The 22649-nt window shown below is 42.4% G+C and overlaps 1 protein-coding gene across 2 annotated transcripts in view; it reads left to right on the top strand.

Annotated features, from left to right (window-relative positions):
• Nucleotides 1-22649, top strand: part of plcb1l (phospholipase C beta 1-like) — a 73718-nt gene that overhangs the window by 36016 nt on the left and 15053 nt on the right. For both annotated transcript variants that reach the window (XR_010894986.1, XM_067384602.1), the window contains exons 4-28: nucleotides 3856-3996; nucleotides 4966-5045; nucleotides 5910-5963; nucleotides 6069-6144; nucleotides 6401-6501; nucleotides 7023-7189; nucleotides 8145-8291; nucleotides 9493-9650; nucleotides 9731-9813; nucleotides 10235-10319; nucleotides 10639-10813; nucleotides 11618-11755; nucleotides 11839-11903; nucleotides 13127-13223; nucleotides 13312-13396; nucleotides 13519-13643; nucleotides 14024-14178; nucleotides 15375-15539; nucleotides 15617-15716; nucleotides 15825-15929; nucleotides 16058-16167; nucleotides 21071-21203; nucleotides 21276-21329; nucleotides 22035-22230; nucleotides 22300-22456. Coding sequence is in view for 1 of the 2 variants with exons in the window: in XM_067384602.1 (XP_067240703.1) it covers nucleotides 3856-3996; nucleotides 4966-5045; nucleotides 5910-5963; nucleotides 6069-6144; nucleotides 6401-6501; nucleotides 7023-7189; nucleotides 8145-8291; nucleotides 9493-9650; nucleotides 9731-9813; nucleotides 10235-10319; nucleotides 10639-10813; nucleotides 11618-11755; nucleotides 11839-11903; nucleotides 13127-13223; nucleotides 13312-13396; nucleotides 13519-13643; nucleotides 14024-14178; nucleotides 15375-15539; nucleotides 15617-15716; nucleotides 15825-15929; nucleotides 16058-16167; nucleotides 21071-21203; nucleotides 21276-21329; nucleotides 22035-22230; nucleotides 22300-22456 (2952 nt within the window). In the remaining variant the exon portion in view is untranslated. The remainder of the gene's footprint in view (nucleotides 1-3855; nucleotides 3997-4965; nucleotides 5046-5909; nucleotides 5964-6068; nucleotides 6145-6400; nucleotides 6502-7022; nucleotides 7190-8144; nucleotides 8292-9492; nucleotides 9651-9730; nucleotides 9814-10234; nucleotides 10320-10638; nucleotides 10814-11617; nucleotides 11756-11838; nucleotides 11904-13126; nucleotides 13224-13311; nucleotides 13397-13518; nucleotides 13644-14023; nucleotides 14179-15374; nucleotides 15540-15616; nucleotides 15717-15824; nucleotides 15930-16057; nucleotides 16168-21070; nucleotides 21204-21275; nucleotides 21330-22034; nucleotides 22231-22299; nucleotides 22457-22649) is intronic.

Raw genomic sequence — 22649 nt, 5'->3', positions numbered from 1 at the left:
CGTCTCTACAGAATCCCCCACAGGCGCTCAGGAGTGTCACCTTCGGAGAATGCACATCCTCATTGTCATGTTGACAAAATGCCCAACAATGCAGGGAATGAGGAAAGGGTAACAACTTGTTTCAAGTTTGTGTATTAAATTACTCAGTGGTGTGTGAATTCATGACAGCATTGATAAAGCACAACTCCATCACACCTTCAGCACTCACACATCCCTATATAAGAGCTTTACTATCACTGAACTTTACTGTGGGAACCAGGCACTTCTCACTGTACTCCTCCTCTAGCAACACCACAACATTTTGAATGCTGTTAGATACAAAATGATTGATTTGGTCTCATGAGACCAGAGTATTGATTCCAAGAATCTCATTTTTGTAAATATGGGCTTTGGAAATGGCTAACTGACTTTATTGTGCTTTGGCTACAGTAGGTAGTTCCAGTGCATGTCATTTCTGCAGGTTGCATCATACTCTGTGAGATAAACACTCACTCTTTTCATAGCTTTTGCTGGCTCTGAGACACTCGCTTGGTATTTATCCTGCTCTTTGTCTAGCAAAAAAATCCCTCATCCCTAAATGAAAGCTTAAAATGAAGGCCTGATTATTTCAGGGGGCTTGTCACAAGTCCATTGTTTTTGAATGTCTGTGTTATTTTTGCTATATTTTCACACCTAAAACAATGATTTGGTAATCCTCTTGTGCACTTCTTTTGTGCTCCTGACAGTTCTCTCCCATTGTTGTCAGCATTAAGTCTGAGAATGATTCAGTGAACTATATAACACTTTTAATTGTCAAGAAATTACTTCTCTTTAAGTGTTTTAGTTCAACATACTTACCTGTTGATTAGGGCCGAAACGATTAGTCGACATTATCAACAACGTTGACAATAAAAAAATTGTCGACAAATATTTTTGTTGTCGAATAGTCTCTTGATCTCATATGACCTATTTGAAGGGCCTGTAATAACGCGGTGTAACCAGTGGGGCGCTGTAGCGCAATACTGTAATGCAGCCCTCCCGGATCCAATCCAATAAAAGATGTCAGCGCTTTGGAGTACATAGTGCAAACGAAGTCGAACCCGTTAAATGTGGGAGATTAACATAGTATAAACATAACAAACATAACGTTTAGCATAATTACAGAATACTGTCATGCAGGGCCACCAACTCTCATTCAAACTCTCTGTTCTCACGCCACACGCCCATGTTCTCACACAGTGAAAGATGCATCGCAGAGCAAAAAGGACACAGACAACGTGCCGACAGATAAGACAGATCAGGTTACTTTTGATATAAAGCTAAGTTTCATCTTTTAAATTCTGTCAATTTTACTACGGGATTCAAACAATACTTATGGTTGTAACGCTGTTTAACGTGGAGTGGCAGATCGCTGTAACACCTCAGTTCAAGCGGCATGTGAACCTATAACTCTCTGCTATTACAGCGCGAAATAAACATGAATGAACATCAAAAATAAGTACTGAAACTACTTACTCTGATAATGTAATCACTTAATTGGAGTTTTAACCGCAGAAAGAAGTTAATAAAACTTGCAAACAAATATATCACAAAAAATGTAACATTTACCACAGGAAAGCCATTCAATAACCATAAACTCGATAGTTAGTGTGTATATATGTGTGTGTATGTACACATTTAAAAAAAAAAACACCACTTAATTACATTATATTTTTACATAAAATTTTTACATAAATACATTCAAATTTACCGTTATTAAAAAGTTATTACAATTCCCAGACTTAAAAACACAGTACCAGTGATTGTAACAGTTGGACTATTGATGACTGAGGAGGAAAGAAAACCTGAAGGATATTGGTCTATTCAGTTGGCTTGAAAATAATTAAAAATACACTTTCAAAATCTGAAGTGATTTCCTTGTTTTATTTACTAGTTAAAGCACAGCATAACTCAGTGCAATAATCGATGATTAGTCGATTAATCGTTCTAATAATCGATAGATTAATCGATTATCAAAATAATCGTTTGTTGCAGCCCTACTGTTGATCAAACATTGCCTTAAACTTACACCAGAAAATTTTTATTTTGTTTTACTTAGTAACTTTTAGGGGGGTGTACTCATTTTTGCTACACAACATTTTATCACCTTGATAAGAAAATCTTATTTTCCTGAATAATTTTGACATGCTTCTTTGGTAACTGATTAAGCAGACTTGCTGGAACATTATATCTCTAAAGAACACTAACATGTCTTCTAAGTAATTGAGTAACTGCTGACTTTCAGAAGTTTCAGAGGGGGTGTACTCATTTATGCTGTGCACTGTATATATACAGTATATGGCTCATTCTGTGATTGCCTTTATGCATGATGATGTGCAATTTAACCAGGAACAGTCACAGAAAAACAATTAATTTGTTTTTATTTAATTTCGAACTTGATGGACTCAAATGAAGATGTTTTTGAATCAGTCTGACATCAGAAAAACAGATTAACATTATGAATCACATGAGGTCAAAACTAAAGAGTAGAAACAGGCAAACTAATCTTAGAAAACAGATGCCATTTGACTATGGAGGAAATTGAAGGGTTAAGAAACATGACATAAAAATCCATGCGTCAGTGCCATCCCATGTCAGAAAGTGAACGTCATTGAACGCTTCACAAAGCAGGTTATTTCAGCATCTGTGAGCGTCTTTCTGCTGAACAACACGGGAACATTAGACTCACTCGTCACCATCAACAGACGGCAGAGAAGAACTGTTCAGAGCAGTCATTGCAAGTTCTTTGTTGTAAATGCTTTTCCTTTCACGCTTCCATCACACACACACACACACACACACACACACACACACACACACACACACACACACACACACAAACACAGGATCTTGGCTTTGAGACATCGGTCCCCTGCCAGGCTATGAGCCTCAATTGCCATGGCAACAGAACTTTAAGGCCAGTCTTCTAAAAGCCCCACAATGCACCAGTGCACTCATTTAGTCCTGCTCCTGTGTGAATGAAATCGAGAATGGATGTGTAGAGTTATGAAACGTTTTGGCAGGTCATTTTACTTCTGCGATGTGACGTGTTGAATGAAGAATATTCAACAAGGAAACGTAGAGTTTGATTTATTGGATGATAAAAGTGTCTCTATATGACAGATGCATGAAAAATAAGGGATTGATGACGTCTGCGTGATTTCAGAGGTGGCCGTTATTACATTCTGATGGAAGTTTATGAAGGAGGTGTAGTTTGACTGGTTAGTTTAGTTATTTGTTGGGTTCCTACAAGTGTGAAATGAACTTTAAAAATGTTTCTGCTCTATAACAATTCAAGTTTTGTGCGATGAGCCCCTTTTTGCTCTTTACGTACCCTTCATAAAGCCTGTCCTGTGTTCAGTATTATATTAAAAGTGCTTGATGATCAGGCTTTTACTGTGACAGTGGCAGTGATTTTTCAGCCGGTGATGAATGTCTGTGCGGTCAGTCCGGGCGCAGGCGCTCTGTGTGATTGATAGTCATTTAAATCAGCACTTTTCTTTTTATTGATTACGCGTGCATATGCTGTCCAGTTCATTTTTATTGTCTGTCAGGCGCTCCACACCGAGGGTTTGTGGATTTGCAGTCCAGGGCTGTGTTTCCCAAAAGCATCGTAAGCCTAAGTAGATCGTAGAACCATCACCACCATTAGTCTCTACCATCAACTTTCCTCACGATGCTTTTGAGAAACGCAGTCCATCATTGTTGTTCACATTGGTACTGTCTGTGGCTGCAGTGCAGGGAGATCCACACTGGAACATTGATCAATGCAGCAACACATCCAACCAGATATATCCTATAGGACATTTCCAGTTTTGTGCATGTTCTTTTCCCCAGGAGACGAAGCTGCGAGAGCTGCTGGATGTGGGGACTCTGGAGGGGAAGATGGAGAACCGGACGCTCACAGTGGTCAGTGGCTCGGACATGGTCAACATCACCTACCTGAACTTTGTGGCCTTTCATGAAGAGGTGGCCAAGGTAACGCTGCTCCGACACTAGAGAAAGAAAGACACGAGATATCAAAATAAACGATAACCAGGAGCGTACGGACTGCAGCGCATCCGCCGCTCGTCTCAAAGCATCTCTTCAAAACGCATGTGAGAAAACGATCCGCTCAGATTTCACTCCTCTTGTGACTTATGAAGAGGATCTAATTATAATAACACCACCCCTTAATCTGCATTTTCGCAAGCAAAACTGGTGTACCAGTTCTAACCCATGACAAAAGTTCTGTCTTTGGCTGCACAGACGAGCGCTGAACACTATTAGAGTCTCATTAGCTTGGACAGCCTGAAGCTGACCCTGACAAGAGCGTTTCTGTTCGAGTGATGTTTTGAAAATAATATAAGATCATTAACAGCATTTGATAGCAATCATAAACGTTTGCCTGGTACGTTATGTATAGTGGGCGTCCATACGGGTTTAGCACAAAAGATGAACATGACGGCACATGCTAGTGGATGAGTTGAATCAACTCCACAGCAACTACATCAATTTATCCACTAACCATTCAGAAACGTCTAAAAGTTGTAACTTCTTCCTGAGTCTCTCCATCAGTGTCGACTCCGGTTTGAACAATGTAAGGCTGAACACTTTCCTCATTTTGGCTGCGTGAGATTCTCCAGCTTTGTTGTTGTTGAGCTGTTAAAGCTCCGCCCTCTTCTGGAGCAGCAGCTCATTTGCATTTAAAGGGACACACACAAAAACAGCGTGTTTTTGCTCACACCCAAATAAGGGCAAATTTGACAAGCTATAATAAATGATCTGTGGGGGATTTTGAGCTGAAACTTCACACACACATTCTGGAGACACCAGAGACTTAAAGTACATCTTGTGAAAGAGGGTTATAGATCACCTTTATACTGAACAACTCCTCAAACACTGAAGAAGCTGTGATCTGTGTGTGTGTGTGTGTGTGTGTGTGTGTGTGTGTGTGTGTGTGTTCAGGAGTGGGCCGAGGAGCTTTTCAGCTTGGCATCGAACCTGCTGGCGCAGAACATGTGCAGGGAATCCTGTCTGGAGAAGCTGTGAGTATTTCCTCTTCCTGTGAGAAAGAAACGGGTTTATGATGTCATCAACACATGACCACCCACTTTACACCATACATGCTTCTCATTTCACATACAAAGAGGTTAGTCGTTCTAGCTGACGTCTGTTGGGTGTAAATGACCGTCATGTGACCCTCACGTAACTTCTGTGAGGACGTCGCTCTAACGCGCACCTACAAGCATGTAATCCTCCGTTTATCCGTCTGTCCGACAGAAGCATGTGCTGGTTGAGTATTAACTGCATCTGCTCAGCCGTTGCATAGCGACAGCATGACTGCAGCCGTCTGGTCACATGGTCCGGGACTACAATCCCACGATGCCGCTCTCACACCTGACCATAAATCAGGACGTCTGTGACTTTGGCCCCGGCACACATGCGGGAAAGTGTCTGGCTGCATTAATTATTTGCTGAAAGCCACTTACTGCTGAATGGTTAATGAAAGTGTGTTGAACGTGGACTATTTTTAGACACGATACTTGTGTTTTGACATGCTTCGATTCCAACACAATGCATTCTGGGATGGGAGTGGAACAGTGTGCGAAATGTACATACCAACATTCTCACACTCACACACACACACACACACACACACACACACACACACACACACACACACACACACACACACACACACACACACACAGTCACAGTGTTGTTGTTTTATAATATTTAGGGTAAATTTCTCTGTTGATTTTGATTAGCCTTATTGTTTTGTGTTGAATAAATATTCATCTGATTGCAGAAATGAATCATATAAGAAAAGTACTGAAAAGTACAAGTTAATAACGCGAAGACAGAGTTCTGTCCGTTTGTGTCTCATGCAGTCGTTCTGTTCTTCACAGATACACAAGACTGACGTTACAGTCGACGGCCGAGGGCGGGATTTCTGTGAAAAAGTGGGTTTGTTCCATCTGTGCCATTTCTGTGAAAGCACACGTTAAACAGACTCTCAGACTCTCCTCAGCATGTCTGTACAGATGCTGTCGTTTTCTGTCTTCCAGCATCGCCCGCCTGATCCCTGTTGAAAAACGGCGAGTTGAAAACGCTCTGGAGGTCTGCGGCCTGATGACCCGACGAGTAAGAAAACACTTGAGCAAACATAACGAGAAGGGCACACAGTATCAGTACACACACTAAATCATGATTTCTTTTATCTTGAATTACCACTTGGATGTAAATGTCTCCTCTACATGTTCATTTTATCTATATACAGTATATTAAAGTGTGTAATTATTCTCAATTCTTAACGTTGTTACCTAGAAATCCAATCCTGTTCCAGAATCTGTGATTACGCCAAAGTTCAAACATTATCTAACATTATGTTTTCCTACAGGGAGACTCCATTCCTCAGGACAGATTTACACCTGAAGTATACCGACAGCTGCTGAACAACATTTGTCCACGGAACGACATCGATACGATCTTCTCAGAAATGTCAGTTCTCTTCCTGTTTCAGTCTTTCTTTCTGATCTTTCCGATGTTGTTTGTTTATGTTTATCCATCAGCTCACATACGCTGCATATCCACATCAATCTGAGCAAAAATACCCTTCCTGTTATATTTGCATGTAGTTATAGTTTTGCATGTGATTCAACAAATTGGAATTATACTGTAAATGGCCATAATCACATTTTACTGTCACCTTTAATCATAGACATTCTAGACTGAATATATTGAATATTCTGGACAAATGATGACAGGCTAAATGACCTTCTTTCAGAGGTTTTTACTTTTTTCATTAAAATAACGAATCATTCACAATAACCTGGAACGACCTGGAATATGTAAGAAATACAATGTTTATGTGAAGTAAACCTGTGTGTGGTCATGAATCGACTCTCTCTGTGTGTGTGTGTGTGTGTGTGTGTGTGTGTGTGTGTGTGTGTGTGTGTGTGTGTGTGTGTGTGTGTGTGTGTGTGTGTGTGTGTGTGTGTGTGTGTGTGTCTGATGTGCAGCGGCGCTAAGATCCGGCCGTACCTCACCGTGGAGCAGATGACCGATTTCCTGAACAACAAACAGAGAGACCCTCGCCTGAACGAGATCCTGTACCCGCCCCTCAAAGCCGAGCAGGTGCAGGGATTGGTGGAGAAATACGAGCCTGACACCATGCTTTCACAAAGAGGTTTGTGTTTTCATCTGTCAGTCAAACAGACACCGCCCACTGCCTGCTGATTCCTGAAAAATGAAGTCGATTTAAAATGATCATATAAGTTGAACAGAACGTTTGCGGTTCAGAATCCCAAACTTACTCTCTCCAGTCCGTCTGCAACATTTATTACAGCTAAACTGCAGAAACATCACAGCCATGAGCTCATTAACATATGACCCGCCCACATCTATTTAGTGTGAGCTACACCGATGATAAACGAGCTCATTTACATATCACAGTGACAAAGAGTCTGTTTAACTGTTAGAAGAAGATCAGTAAATCAGAAGCTGTTTGCAGAGAATATAGATGTGTGTGTTACGAGTCACCAGAGGACGTTTCTTGAAGAATCTGTATGTTCGAAAGATGGCCGTCCTCGTGCTCCTCCGTCTCCAGCTCTGAGCGCACTGCATTAATGAAGTCTTCCTCCATGGTGTTCCCTCACGAGGCTGGAAAGGTGAACGTGCCGCTGAGATGAAAGTCGCCCTTTGCTGCCTCATTAGAGGAAACCCGTTCAGATGTCAGAGGAAGAACTGTGTTAATTAGGCTGTGGGAGTCTACGGAGGGCATGGCAGGATTAATTAGCCTAAAGTGGCCAGAGGGACGGCGGGACACTACATGCGCCAGACTCCGCCTGACAGAGCCGTGAAGCGGCCGGTCGACATTCCAGCAGCCTGAGCTGTCACTTCTGTGGAAATCATTTGTTGTTGGCATTTTAACAAGGAATCGCTCGCAGCATGTTGTGGTTGAATTCTTCTTAAAATGAGATGATGTTCCAAACACGCCTCGCGTGTTCCTGGAGGGCTTTAATAGCTGGTTCTGACTGTGCAGGAGGGTCGATCTGAGCATGTAGAGGGTTAGAAGAAGGCACTGAAGGGTCATGTTTGCACCCTTACGCAGGATTGTTGATAATGGTTGTGTTGTGCTGCAGGGCAGATCTCAGTGGAGGGATTCGCCAGATATCTGAGCGGAGAAGAGAACAGTATCATCCCTCCAGAGAAGCTGGACCAGAGTGAAGACATGACGCTGCCGCTCTCACATTACTTCATCAACTCCTCGCACAACACCTACCTCACAGGTCAGCCAATCAGACGACTCACACGACACGTAAATCTCAGGTCAACCAATCAGACGACTCACACAGACTGCAAGTGTTTAAAAATGAAAATAGCGACGGCTCTTGTCTCCGTGAATACAGTAAGAAACGACGGTAACTTTAACCATATTTAACAGTACATTAGCAACATGCTAACAATAAGTATTCAGCTATGCCAAGATCAATTCAATTTTTAATTCTAGGGCACCTTTAAGTTAATTCAGTATTGATTCATTCTGTCGAAAGAATCAATAGTTATTAATTTAGTTAATTTATCTATATCAGCACTGGAGTAAACAGTGATGTCATCGTCGAGCTCAATGGTGTCAATGAAGGCAGATCACAACACTGCTGAATATCAAACGTCATGTAAATCACAGGTCAGACAATCAAGTGACGTACACGTAAACCACAGGTCACGTGGTTTGTCGGCTAAACAAACGACATGTTAAACAGCTGTACGATCCATTGAACACACTGTATTTCTGTCCCTCACAGCCTCGTTTTCATTCTTGTCAAAAATTAAATATGTCTCCAACTGATCTCAGGTCAGGTGCTCAGCTCTGAGCTATCAGCTTTACAGTGAATGTGAACAGAGAGTCACTCTGAGAGAATACAGCAGATGTTTAGTCTTTGAAAATGAACTGCTGAGACCACATGCTCATTAATATCCAAATAATCCTCAGTGTCTGTCATTTGTGGTCTGACCAGATGATCCAGGGCTAATGCTGTTTCAGGTGCTAATGCGTTTAGAGTTAGCCATTCGAGTGAAAATGGAAGGACTAAAATGTCCTGGCGGTTTCTGAACTTACTTACTTGTAGAATTATGATATTAATGTCCGTGTCATTTGTGCTAATGGCAGCACTTCAGTCAGACTCGGTTTCAGCACTTGCAATCAATATACTTAAATTTGCAATAAAACATGAGATGTCTTACTAATACATTTCAGTTCTGTTAATTATCTCAATCAGACGGGAAGTACATAATCGCTCAGAAATGTGATTTCCTTCATTAAAGGCTTTTCATTGCATTTCTGTTGCATTAGTGTTGCAGGTGAAATGGTATAATAACTTGTACGGTTTGCAAACAACGTTATAAAAGCAAAATAAATAGACTGACCAGCTTTTAAAAGGAGGAGAAACACGCTCTTTCCGTGTCTGACGTGCTCCGTGTGTTCGGCAGCGGGTCAGCTGGCTGGAAACTCATCGGTGGAGATCTACCGGCAGGTCCTGCTGTCCGGCTGCCGCTGTGTGGAGCTGGACTGCTGGAAGGGCCGGACCGCCGACGAGGAGCCGGTGATCACACACGGCTTCACCATGACCTCCGAGATCTCCTTCAAGGTACAGGACAGAAACGTTGTGAGATGGTTTTGATGGCCTGAGATTTCCATCATGATTTCAAAGGCGTCTCGTGTTTTCAGGAGGTGATCGAGGCCATTGCAGAGAGTGCCTTCAAGACGTCTCCGTTCCCCGTCATCCTGTCCTTTGAGAACCACGTGGACTCGTAAGCGCCAAAGCTCTTTGCACATCATTCCTCCTTTTCTTAGAAGAACATAAATGTTCAGAGTAATCAGAGCTTTACTCACAGGATGATGTTACAGTTCATATGCACAGTGTGGGTGAGCTTATAAATCATATTAATTTACTTATTTATTTATTGTAAATGTACAAACGCAGAATGTTTTCTGTAAGGCTTGGTTTAGAGTTAGAGGATAGAATATAAAGTTTGTACAGTATAAAAAGAGAGTCCTCATAAAACACCCTGATGATGTTCCTCAAGCATCTGCTCAGGGTTTGTTCTGTTTGTTCAGTCTTCTGACTCGCACTGATGGAGTGTTTCATTCAGATCGTCCACAGCTGCATTTCCTCCATACAGACGGTTGATTCCTGCATGTGTCGTCTCACTGTCTCTGTTTGTGTCTCAGTCCAAAACAGCAGGCAAAGATGGCGGAGTATTGTCGATCAATATTTGGAGATGCATTGCTCACAGACCCGCTGGAGAAATACCCTGTGAGTGAACAAACAGATCACACTCACTCAGATGAAGTTCATGTGTTCATATGAGGAGTCAGTGATGACAGAATTTACATTTTTGGATGAATCAGTCCTTTAAAAACTACAGTATCAACTGTTTTCCTTGTTTTTCACACTTCCTCCTAGCCTCATCAAACATTATTAATGCTGGGAAACACAACGTCCCTCATGAGAAACTTGAAAACCCCAACTTTAGCGCTCCAATATTTGTGCTTTGTTTTGTCTGTTCTGATCCATCACACACACCTGTGAAAGTAAAGCTAAGAGTTTTCCTGGCTTTTTCTCATGTGTTCAGTTGGAGGCCGGTGTTCCTCTGCCGAGCCCAGTGGACCTGATGGGGAAAATCCTCATCAAAAACAAGAAGAATTCCCACAAATCTGACGGCAGCGCCAAGAAGAAGCTGACTGAGCAGACGTCCAGCGCCTGCAGCGACACGTCCAGCATGTGTGAGCCCTCGTCCCCCAGCGCAGGTGCGAGCCACACGAACACCTCCGTTATCAGAGAGTAAACGGACACACTCTGTGACTTTTAGTGATGTCATTGAGACCAGAAGCAGTCACCTGACACGAGATCCCTCACATTTATGTGTAGAGATCGTCCTTTACATCAGCTAATAAAGCCACTCTATCGCTGTAGGATTACAGACTGATGCTTCTGCTCCTGTCGGGCAGGACGGTGTTGGTCTCACGCTGCCCCCTGCTGACTAATCAGCTTCAGTACTCGAGGTGTCTGTGTGAACGCCGGCCTCTCGCATTAGTGCTGTTAGTCTTTCCCACTGAGGACATTATTTTATCTTGTTTTGTGTTCATGTTCAGCGTGATTGTGTAATGTGTGATCAGAACTGGTTAAAGTTGGCATGAAATGTAAATTCACCCTGTATATTTTCAGTTTATCCCTGCATGTTTCTTTCTGGTCTTTTTTAATCAAAATGTCATAAGTGGATCTTACTTTGAAATGACAGACTTCTCTCTGTGACGTATGCAGGATTGTCCAATCATTCAGTTCGGTTAAACCCCGCCCCTTTCTTAAGTCCGCCCACATTTTTGAAACAACACCCACATTTTCAACAACCGACAGGTAGAATCAAGTCACCGCCTTGCGCTTTTCCCCCCGATAATCCAAGATCTGTCGCTTCTTACGATTCGTTCTTAGTTTTATAGTCCTCAGTGATGAATTACAGCCGTGGTGTTTCCAGATGAAGCTTCAGTGTGTGTTGTGCGGTCACACTATCCAGTCATGTGTTCACTGAACGATGAACCATATTTCTGTAACAGGGTCGACGCATCAGGAGACGCCAGACAGCGCTCATGCAGACGGGACTGAGAGAGGCGAAAGAAGATTCCAGGGAATGAAGTCCTTTGATAAAACGAGCGGCTCGATATCAAATAACGCAGGTCTGGTCGATGACAAAGGTTTGATGAGCGTGAAGCGGGGTAAGATGAGCCACACTCCTCAAACTGAGTGTACTGATGTGATGTCACCATTTGTCCATCAGGTGAAGCAGACGCAGAGAGTGATGCTGATGATGATAACGATGAAAGTAAAAAGTCCATTGATGAGGTAAGTGACATTAACACGTGTGGGTCATGTGACCACTCCATTGGCCACATGTTTGTTTCATTGGTTAAAGTTCCTCTAAATCTACTTAGTGTGTGTGTGTGTGTGTGTGTGTGTGTGTGTGTGTTGAGTTTGCCATCTGGTGGTCTTTCAGTGCAGCGCAGCCTCAGATCTCAGTAAATCTTCTCTGTTCGCAGTAGTTTGAGGGTATAATGATACTCATCTGGTTCTGTATGCGAGTTCACGATTTGATGCTCTTTAAGTAAACTCAGAATTATTTTCATTTTAAATAGGATTTATTTCCCTTTTACTTTTAAAACAGCTCTGTTCACTTATTGGTAAAACTTGCTTGTCATTGAATGATTATTGTGACCACATGTGTGACCACAAAACCAGTCATAAGTCGCACGCCATATTTGTAGCAATAACCAACAATACATTGTATGGGTCAAAATTAACGATTTTTCTTTTATGCCAAAATCATTAGGAAATTAAGTAAAGATCATGTTTCATAAAGATATTTTGTAAATTTCCTACTGTAAATATATAAAAATGTATTTTTGTGAGTGGATATGCATTGCTGAGGACTTCATTTGGAAGGTGATTTTCTCAATATTTAGATTTTTTTTGCACCCTCAGATTCCAGAGTTTCAAATAGTTGTATCTCGGCCAAATATTGTCCTGTCCTTACAAACCATACATCAATGGAAAGATTATTAATTCAGCTTTCAGATGACTGGTTTAGTGGTCCAGGGTCACATATTATGAAAAGAAAAAATCACAATTTTACTTTGAAAATACAGAATTAAATTGCTTGTACAGTCACTGATTTCGTACATTTGAAGTATTTTATATTGATATTGTAAGTTTAAAAATAGTACTGTCACTTATTTTTTGTTTATTAATTTGTTTTGCAGGTCTTTGCTTATCCAGTAAAATATTTTCATTTATAGACATTTGTCATTATCAGCACCAACAAATATTGATCTCATAGCATTATTACACATAATGCATTATTTTCAGCATTATACTGTATATAGTAGTTTAATGTAGTACTATGAGTAAACTGTGCCCAGTCTTTCCCTGTGTTACATGAGGAGAAACCACCTGAGCGTAATATAGTGCATATGATGAGATGTTTTGAGTGGGATCTGTAGCTCCAGCTGCATGTAGAGATGTGATCTGACACCGGCGTGACTCCAGACACGTGTCTCTGCTGTCTGTAGGGGATGGCAGTAAATGAAGCCTTCGCCACAGAGGAGATGTCCAACTTAGTCAACTACGTTCAGCCTGTTAAATTCAACTCCTTCGAGGCGTGCAAAAGTAAGTCAGTCTGTTCTTACGCCACGAGATGTATTTCACACAGATAGATCCCTGTTTGTTAGGGTGTGTGACTGTTTGCTTTCCACAGAGATTGACCGAAGTTACGAAATGTCGTCGTTTGTGGAGACTAAAGCGCTGGAGCTGCTCAAAGAGTCCCCGGTGGAGTTCGTCGAGTATCTTTTATTTATGTTGCACTTTTGCCGGCTCTTTCGATTCAAAGTGTATTTTTGTGTTTAATAAATGGTGTAAAAGATCTTTTTATCCTTTGTTAGAGACTCTTAACTCCGTCACACAGGTATAATAAACTACAGCTGAGCAGAATTTATCCCAAAGGAACGCGAGTCGACTCCTCGAACTACATGCCTCAAGTCTTCTGGAACGCCGGCTGTCAGCTCGTCGCTCTGAACTTCCAGACCATCGGTACCTTCAGTTCAGTTCGTTCAGATGTGTGTGCGTCAGTGTGAAGCAGAATCACCTGTTTTAACGTTATATCTCTGAAATATCCTGTTCCTCTTTAAGCTCAGTGAGGACGTCGGAGACTCGCTGGCTGTCAGGATGAGCTTTTATTCCAGGAGTGTCGCGCTGTCCTGACATTGATCTGCGTGTGCATGAGTGCATAATATAAAGCGTTTAGTTCGTGCAGCTCACTCGCTGCTATTCTTCAGATGCATTTTGCACATAGAAATGTTCTTTTCACTTCTATAAAAGAACATCACATCCGATTCGTCCATAATGAAATTGTTTGTTTATTGATTTCGTTATGGATTCGCTCGAGCTCTGTGTGTGTCTGTGATCGGCAGATCTGCCCATGCAGCTGAATCTGGGCATATTCGAGTACAACGGGAAATGTGGCTACAGACTGAAGCCGGAGTTCATGAGACGGACGGACAAACAGTTTGACCCGTTCACACAGAGCACAGTAGACGGGATCGTCGCGCACACGCTGTCCGTGAAGGTGAGTGAAGGGCTCAGATGTGTTAACAATACGTTCAAAAAGGAGACGACATGCATTATGGGTGAGAAAAATGGATCCGAGATTTAATCAGTTGCAGTTCTTGACCCGTTGTGTTTTAGGTCATCGTGAGAGAAAATGGAAAATTCCCTCTAGTTTGCAGCACAAATATAACATTTCATTTGAATGGTTATTTTCTTTTGAGATATTGGAATATATCTTTATGAATCTATAAGACTGTGCACCACAGTTTTACTCTTGTGCAAATCAGAAAGATGATATTCTGTTGGCCCTTAAAGGGTTAGTTCACTTTAAAATGAAATTACCCCAAGCTTTACTCACCCTCGAGCCATGCTAGGTGTATATGACTTTCTTCTTTCTGATGAACACAATCAGAGTTACGTTAACAAATATCCTGAAACATCCGAGCTTTATAATGGCAGTGAACGGGATCAGTGAGTATGAGCGGGAGAAAGTGCCTCCATCCACATCCGTGCTCCACACGGCTCCGGGGTTAATAAAGACAGAAAGTCATATAGACCTAGTGTGGCTTGAGCGTGAGTTAAGCTTGGGCTGATTTTCATTTTAAAGTCCTTTAAAATCTGTCCTGTTGGTCAACTTGTTTTTGACTCGTCAGTTTTGAGCATCATGTAGATGAAGAAACCAGACTAATGTGCTTCTGACCACAATAATTACTTCAAATTCATGAATAGATTTATTTATTGGATATTAGTATGTTAAATTACTTGTAAATGCTGCTGTTGAGGTGCATGTGTGTTTTTGACAGGGGCTGATGGGATGGCGTGATTAATCTGGAATATTGAATATCAATAAGAATATGATATTAACCAGGAATAAACACTTAGTTCTGGCATGAAACTCTATATGGCACAGGCTGGTCTAACTCATTTGGTAGCGATCACGTCATTAATAACAGTGTTTTCCGTTACCTGTACTTTACGAATGTTTTTAAAAGTTGTTGGAGTCTCTTTGTTATTGAAAGATCTCACCAATAGAGGGCAGCTGCTGTCATCTGTGCAAAGACAGCATTAATGTAGAACACTTGATGGAAAGGTTAGGGTTAACCATTTGGTTTTCAGCCAGTGAGTCCCGAATGTTGGGATGTTCATTTCAATGCATCAAATCCATCAGATTGAGAGTGAACTTCTGCTGCTGAATGAGGTTCCTGTCTTTAACAGATCATATCCGCTCAGTTCCTGTCTGAAAAGAAAGTGGGTGTTTACGTGGAGGTGGAAATGTACGGCCTGCCGGTGGACACCAAGCGGAAAGCGTTTAAGACCAAGACGTCCCAAAGCAATGCCGTCAATCCAGTGTGGGATGAAGAGCCAATGGTCTTCAAAAGAGTACGTCTGAATGCACTAAACCGTCAGGCTGATGTTTTCCACGAAACACTCTGATTCTGATGATCTGCTTGTTTCAGGTGGTTCTTCCCACGCTTGCGTCGCTGAGGATAGCCGTGTACGAAGACAACGGAAAAGTTATCGGCCATCGCATCATCCCAGTATGTGCCATCCGACCTGGCAAGTATCTGTTTGTTTCCTCTTGATGTGAAACGGCATGAGGACAGATTGCAGCCCAGTGGCTGATGGGTAAAGAGCGTCATGAACGCGCGCGTCTCTCTGCTGCAGGATATCATTACATCAGTCTGAGGAATGACAAGAACCAAGCGGTGAATCTGTCGTCTGTGTTCGTCTACACTGAGGTCAAGGACTACGTCCCAGACACCTTTGCAGGTACAGGAGTCAGATTCTGACGTGTTGTTGCGTCATTTTGCTTTTGTTGCATTTTTTGAGTCTCATATCTGCGCACGAGCTCCTCTGAAAGAGTTCAGCACATGTCCTGACTGTGTTTGTGGTGTCAGATGTGATCGAGGCTCTGTCCAATCCCATCCTGTATGTCAGTCTGATGGAGCAGAGAGCCAGTCAGCTGGCGGCTCTGACACAGGAGGAGGAGGAGGCCGACGGAGAGCAGGTGAGTGAGTTCAGGTGCGTTTTTATTATTGCACAATTATTCCAGACAGTGACTGAATTCAGTGTACAAAGACTTTGTTTAGAAATATGAAGCGAATGTAAATGATGAGCGGTTTTACACTTCACAACTACAACAATAATGGCACAGAGAACCAACATCATTGGAATCACTTTCAGAACGATGAGTGATAAAAACACTGTCAGCCAATCAGAATCCATCCTTCTTTAAAGGGGACTTATTATGCAAAATTCACTTTTATATTGTTTTTGAACATATTTAAGTGTCCGCAGTGTGTGTTCACAACCACCCTAATGTGCTAAAAATCCAGCCAATGCATTTCTTATTTTCCCCATAAATCTGAAACTGTGTCTCAAAATGAGCCATGCAGGAATGTGCTCCAGTGTGACGTCACATTGCACAGGCCCCGCCCATGACTGCTGATGGACTCCACCCGATTAGCTTAGCCCCTCCCCTGAGTGTGCCGTACATGTTTCTCCTCACCAGAGCATTTAACAGCAGCATTGAAGTTAGAAATGTGTTCTTATTAAAGCTGCTAAAGTTATTCAGTCAAGAGCAGTGAGTGATTTTCTGTTTTTCTTTTGTTTGATTCATGTTAACAGCAGATACAGCAGTAGATACTGTATATTACGCTGCTGTCACTTTAATACACAGATCTAATATACACATGCGATTTCTTTTCCTGCTGTTTATGTTCACAGACATAACCAATTGTGTTTATGTGAACTTTGTGTGTTTTTGACAGTTTAAGCGCAATAACACATGAAAGAGAACTTAGTTGAATACTCACATGACGCCTACCTGACGTGCTGTGAGGATAATAAAAGTTTAGGCTATTAGCTCATCTTTGAAAATGTTTTAAACATTTTTTAGATCTATTATACAAATTATAGGCCTATAATTAAAATTATTAACAGTCTATAATATTTCCTAACACTAACTGCAGTCATCGATGAAAATTAAAGGTGCCCTAGAATTAAAAATTGAATTTATCTTGGCATAGTTGAATAACAAGAGTTCAGTACATGGAAATGACATACAGTGAGTCTCAAACTCCATTGTTTCCTCCTTCTTATTTAAATCTCATTTGTTTAAAAGACCTCAGAAGAACAGGCGAATCTCAACATCATTAATATGTACGCCCCCAATATTTGCATATGCCAGCCCATGTTCAAGGCATTACACAAGGGCAGCCAGTATTAACGTCTGGATCTGTGCACAGCTGAATCATCAGACTAGGTAAGCAAGCAAGAACAACAGCGAAAAATGGCAGATGGAGCAATAATAACTGACATGATCCATGATAGCATGATATTTTTAGTGATACTTGTAAACTGTCTTTCTAAATGTTTCGTTAGCATGTTGCTAATGTACTGTTAAATGTGGTTAAAGTTATCGTCGTTTCTTACTGTATTCACGGAGACAAGAGCCGTCGTTATTTTCATTTTTAAACACTTGCAGTCTGTATAATTCATAAACACAACTTCATTCTTTATTAAATCTCTCCAACAGTGTGTAATGTTAGCTTTAGCCACGGAGCGCTATCAAACTCATTCAGAATCAAATGTAAACATCCAAAATAAATACCGTACTTACGCGATTAGACATGCTGCATGACGAACACTTTGTAAAGATCCATTTTGAGGGTTATATTAGCTGTGTGAACTTTCTTTATGCAATGATAGAGTCGAGAGCTCGGGGGGGGGGGGTCGGAGAGCGCGAGCATTTAAAGGGGAAGCAGCCTGAATCGGCGCATTTCTAATTATACCTCAAAATAGGCAGTTAAAAAAATTAATTAAAAAATCTATGGGGTATTTTGAGCTGAAACTTCGCAGACACATTCAGGGGACACCTTATGCTGCGTTCACACTGAACGCGTCTGGGGCGTCTGATTTACAAGTTAAGTCAATGTAAACGCGCTTCTAGTCGCGGCGCGAATCAAGCGTATAGCGCGGCGCGAATTGCCCGTTGACACGCGAATGGCGCAGCGCGAATTGAGTGTCTGACGGCCTAGACGCCCGAGTTGAAACATCTTAACTTTGGCATAAATTCGTGGCGCGTTAACCAATCAGGGACTCTGCTTTGGTAACGTGTTTATGACGTGATCAGCGGTGGAGACCAGAACAAAGATAATAGTCTGTGTGTGGCCACCTATGATGTCATCATATTTTTATCAAGACAGGAATAAAAAGAACCTTGCCTGGAAGAGGATAAGCGAAGAAATCGGACAATCTGGTTAGTTATAAAACGCTTTGCATGATTTTATTATTAGTTAGAAAAATATTTTTCTTATTTTATTTTATTTTTTTTATTTTATTATTAGTTATTTATTATTATTAGTTATTAAATTGCCGCTATAGTTTCCAACTGACAATATGATGTGTTTATTCAGAGGATCTGTGCAGAAAGAGATGGAAGCCCCTCCCATGACGCGAATTCGCTTCTGAACACACTTTGTTTAGACGCGCGAATTGAGCGAATTTTACGCGCGTCTGAAGTGTCTGACTTCAAAATGTTCAAGCGTACAACTAGACGCATCTGGCGCGAATTTGACTCCCCAGACGCGTTCGGTGTGAACGCAGCATTAGACTAATGCTGCGTTCACACCAAACGCGAATAGAGCGTCAAATTCGCGTCTACCGCGTCTAGTTTGCCGCTTGAACATTTTGAATGCATTCGCGCGTCTAGAGCGAAATAGACGCGCGTAAAAAACAAGCGTTTGCGAAATTGACGCGCGTCCGAGGCGAAATCCGCTTCTTGTGGGAGGGGCAAGTGCTAGGCGGTTGTCAAGATGGCTGATGTTGATCGTGCGTTCATCGAGAGAGCTACCGCTTTGTATTTGCTCTGGAGAGCAGAACAGCGGCGTAGGAGTCAGCGTCGCGGGAAGGCCACGGGTCGATAAACGTGTACGTGACTCAAAAGTAAAATGTGTATTTACAACTTACCAGGTAGCCCAATCTCCTCACCGACACTCTTCCAAGCGAGGTCCTTTTTATTCCTGTCTGAAGTATGAACTTGTGTCATAAATCTCTGGGTGACTGCTCACTGATAATATCAGTCGTTCCTCCATTTTGAATGAGTGACTCCGGGCGGGCCTGCCGCCACAGCAGCAAGCAGGCTCCTGATTGGTTAACGCGGCGCGAATTTACGCCAAAGTTCAAATTTTTCAACTCGGGCGTCAGACGCGAATTCGCGTCAAACGCTAAATGCACAAAAAGCACCATTCGCGCGTATCGCGCGAAACGCTCAATTCGCGTCATTCGCGCGAACTAGACGCGCGAATGAGGCGAATTCGCGTCTTCCGCGCCGCGCTAAACGCCTCATTCGCGCCGCAAGACCTCCAGACGCGCGTAAACGCGTCTTTACATTGACTTAACATTGAAATCATTCGCGCCAGACGCTCTATTCGCGTTCGGTGTGAACACATTACATCTTGTAAAAAAACGTTCGATGGCACCTTTAAACGCTACTTCAAACACCAACTTTAAAAAAACTGTTTAACACAAAATATTAATAATATTCTCATTTGTTTCACCATATATACAGGCCAAAAGAGAAATAATGGAATAAATTAAGCGTTATCAGCATATGATGTTGAAATTCATCTCTGAGAGAATATGCTCCGTAAAGTACATGTTTTTCCTTCCATTCAAAAATGGGCAAATAATAAATGATCTGTGGGGCATTTTGAGCTGAAACTTGACAGACACATTCTGGAGACACCAGACATCTTGTAAAAACGGGCATAACCCTTTAAAGAGTTTGATCATTTAAAGCGACAGACGACAAAAATGCAGCGCTTATAATAGACAGAACAATATTGTGCACTGATGTGCATGCTAATATAATTATCATTATAGTTATCTTTATAGTTATTTTTTTTGGTGTGAACGGGCCTTGGTAGTTGAAGCCCGATTTCTTCACCTGTTGGACCTTTTGTTGTATCTGGTTAAAGTCTTTGAGTTGGTTTGTGAATTGGGGAACTTGTTTCTCCAGTGTGTGTGTGTGTGTGTGTGTGTGTGTGTGATTCTGGTGTGTTGTTAAAGTGCAGTTCAGTTGCCAGGCGTGTCTGTGTCTCTATGACGACAGGCGTGTTCTCTGAGTCTGCACTTCTCTTAGTTCATGAATATTTTTCAGGGTTCACACTGAATTTACATGACTGTTCCAGTCGTCTGTGATTCTGGGATAAGGTCTATTTAAACTAGATAAAACACAGTAAAAGCTTGACATAATTAGAAAATGATCTTAGGATGACTTTTCCATCTCTAGAAATAACATTTGTTTCTCATACAGCAGTGAGAATCCTGGTTCTTCAATAGAAATGACAGGAGATGAGGGAACGGATTAAAATAAGAAATAGAGTTTGAGGTTTTATCTTGATTTTGGTTTTGTTGGAGGATCCTTCTCTCTTTATCAGTAAAGCCGAGTCAGCGTGAGTCACTAGCAGCGGTGCAGTCAGGTGTGGAGGTTATACACCTGACAGGTGAACGCTAGTCTGAGTGTCAGTTTAGCCATGCTGAGGGTGGGTTACCATCGCTATGTTTACACGCTCTGGACAGCCATGCAGGTATGATCGTTTTTGATCATTATATGTCATAGTGTCTCAGTGTACAAGACTAAGAACATCTCGGTGGTCTGTCAGTAACAGTGCAACAGGGAATTTTATTGTTGTAGTTTCCAGTCCTAGAAAAGACCATAAATAAACATGGACATATTATAGTTTTTGTAGTTTCTGGTTCATTGTGAGTTTTATAAAATGATTGGTCAATATTATACTCCAGTCGTCCTCAGTGAAAATGACCCGTCCCGCGTCACGATTCACGTCAGCTGTGCTTCATCACCGGTAGATCTTTAGGTTTTATTGGTTTGCTTCTGATTGGTGCAGGTGAATGGAGGTGGAGATCTGGTGTCAGAGGTCACGCCTGACCCGAACCCGGCCGCGGCAGCAGAGAACGGGCTGAACCACGACAGAGTCTCGCCCAAACCCTCCGTGGTCAGTCAGCAGACTCCATCCTCAGGTGTGTGACCGCGTCCAGCAGCCGGCTGCCCGCCGGAGAATCAGCAGCTCATCGTCTCTCTGTGTGTTTCAGGGTCGGTCAAACCTGTCGTGAAGCCTGAGGACGTCGTGCAGAGCGTTTTAACAGGTACGGAGTTTGATCTGATCTCAGGTGAGACAGACGCTTGTGTTCAGTGGTCCAGATGATGATGTTAATCCAGGTGGAAACGGTGATTAGAGCTCCCCATAAAACATGAAAACCCACTGTGTGTGTGTGTGTGTGTGTGTGTGTGTGTGTGTGTGTGTGTGTGTGTGTGTGTGTGTGTGTGTGTGTGTGTGTGTGTGTGTGTGTGTGTGTGTGTGTGTGTGTGTGTGTGTGTGTGTGTGTGTGTGTGTGTGTGTGTGAGTGTGTGTGTGTGTGTGAGTGTGTGTGTGAGTGTGTGTGATTGTGTTTTTGAGTGAGTGTGTGTGAGTGCTTTTGTTTATATTACATTGTGGGGACCAAATGTCCCCATGATGTAATATAAACCTGAGTTCACCTACATCGTGGGGACCAGCCAGCGGTCCCCACAATGTAAATGGGTTTATAAATCATATAGAATGAGTTTTTGTGAAAAAGTAAAAGTTTGCACAGTTTCCTGTGAGGGTTAGGTTTAGGGGTAGGGGCAGGGTAGGGGGATAGAATGTACAGTTTGTTCAGTGTAAAATGCATTGAAGTCTATGGAAAGTCCCCACAATTCACAAAAACAAACATGTGTGTGTGTGTGTGTGTGTGTGTGTGTGTATGTGTGTGTGTGTGTGTGTGTGTGTGTGTGTGTGTGTGTGTGTGTGTGTGTGTGTGTGTGTGTGACAGAGGTGGAGGCTCAGACTGTAGATGAACTGAAGCAGCTGAAGGGTTATTCGAGGGAGCAGAAGAGGCAGTACAAAGAATTAAAGGATCTCATGAAGAAGCACAACAAGAAAACGAACGACTTGATCAACGAACACGCGGCCAAACAGAAGCAGCTGCACAGCGAGTTCCTGCGCCGCAGGTCGGCCCTGCAGAAGAGGTGAGTTTCCCTGCGATCGGCCCGTGTCGGCGCTGGTTCTGTGCCGTCTGAACGCTCGTGTCCCCGCAGGAGCGTCTGTGATCAGGATGCGGATCTGACGGCGCTGGAGCAGGAGAGAGCTGAGAAACAGAGTGAACTGAAGGAGCAGCAGCAGCAGCAGCTCCTCACGCTGCGACAGGAGCAGTTCTACAGCGAGAAGTACCTCAAACGAGAACACGTCCGACTGGTAACTACCGTCCGCCGGAAACACCGATGATTACAGGATGCTCAGTGTGAAATAAAGGGGCTCACGTGTGCACACGAACCTGGACAAATCACGTACACACTGTTATTTGGCTGCTTTACCAATATTTTCACTTGTACCCTCAACACAAAATGAATTTTTATTAAATTGTCATTTGTGAATCTTTAACTGCATG

The sequence above is a fragment of the Chanodichthys erythropterus genome, chromosome 4, assembly GCF_024489055.1.
Source record: "Chanodichthys erythropterus isolate Z2021 chromosome 4, ASM2448905v1, whole genome shotgun sequence".
NCBI lineage: Eukaryota > Metazoa > Chordata > Actinopteri > Cypriniformes > Xenocyprididae > Chanodichthys > Chanodichthys erythropterus.
This window is presented reverse-complemented; position numbering and strand designations above follow the sequence as displayed.